Genomic DNA, 590 nt, shown 5'->3' with positions numbered 1-590 from the left:
CCCCCCGCCCCCCGCCCGGGGAGAAGGGGCCGGTCCCCGCTACCGACACTGCCCCCCGCACCGAGCGGGGGGTCCGGCTGAACGAGGAGGTGTGCGGGAACTGGCACTTACCAGCTTCATATGCTGACGCTACCCCACGTGAAACAATCTGCTCGCTTCGGTCACTGAAGCCTGGTGTGTTTGTAGGAGATGGGGAAAGAAGAGACATGGGTCACAATTATCATAAAAGAAAGGAAAATAAAGCTCCCTCCCATCTCCTCCAAACACACCAGACCTAGCTAGTTTTCACCCTGAATCTCATTATTATAGAGGCAACAGGGAGTAACTGCGGCCACACAACTTTTAAGAAAGCTGCACCCATAAAAACTATCTGCTAAGAATCCTCCATCCCCTTTACCCTGGAAGAAAACCTGTTCCAACTTGCCCGCACAGGCGCTGCAGAACCCATGCCCGGAGTTATGAAACTGCAGAGGCCCAGGCGCGCCAGCACGGCCACAGGCAGCGGAGCCAACACGCAGAGCCGCTCAAAGGAGCGGCAAACCCCGCGTCCATCCACGCGTGGCTCCTTCCCAGCCACATACACTTGCCGG

At 57.3% G+C, this 590-nt stretch overlaps 2 protein-coding genes across 2 annotated transcripts in view; one reads left to right on the top strand and one right to left on the bottom strand.

Moving 5' to 3' along the window:
* HNRNPH1 (heterogeneous nuclear ribonucleoprotein H1 (H)) overlaps positions 1-166 on the bottom strand; it is an 8,939-nt gene extending 8,773 nt beyond the window's left edge. Inside the window, exon 1 of the mRNA XM_009995140.1 lies at positions 112-166. The gene's annotated coding sequence lies outside the window, so the exon portion shown is untranslated. The remainder of the gene's footprint in view (positions 1-111) is intronic.
* A 280-nt stretch (positions 167-446) lies between these two features.
* Positions 447-590, top strand: part of LOC104386908 (deoxycytidine kinase-like) — a 6,463-nt gene continuing 6,319 nt past the window's right edge. Inside the window, exon 1 of the mRNA XM_009995593.1 lies at positions 447-546. Coding sequence (XP_009993895.1) covers positions 447-546 — 100 coding nt within the window. The remainder of the gene's footprint in view (positions 547-590) is intronic.

This window comes from Chaetura pelagica, unplaced genomic scaffold (assembly GCF_000747805.2).
Source record: "Chaetura pelagica isolate M959 unplaced genomic scaffold, ChaPel_1.0 scaffold420, whole genome shotgun sequence".
Lineage (NCBI taxonomy): Eukaryota > Metazoa > Chordata > Aves > Apodiformes > Apodidae > Chaetura > Chaetura pelagica.
Note: the sequence above shows the minus strand (reverse complement) of the source record. Positions and strands in the feature narration are given on the sequence as shown.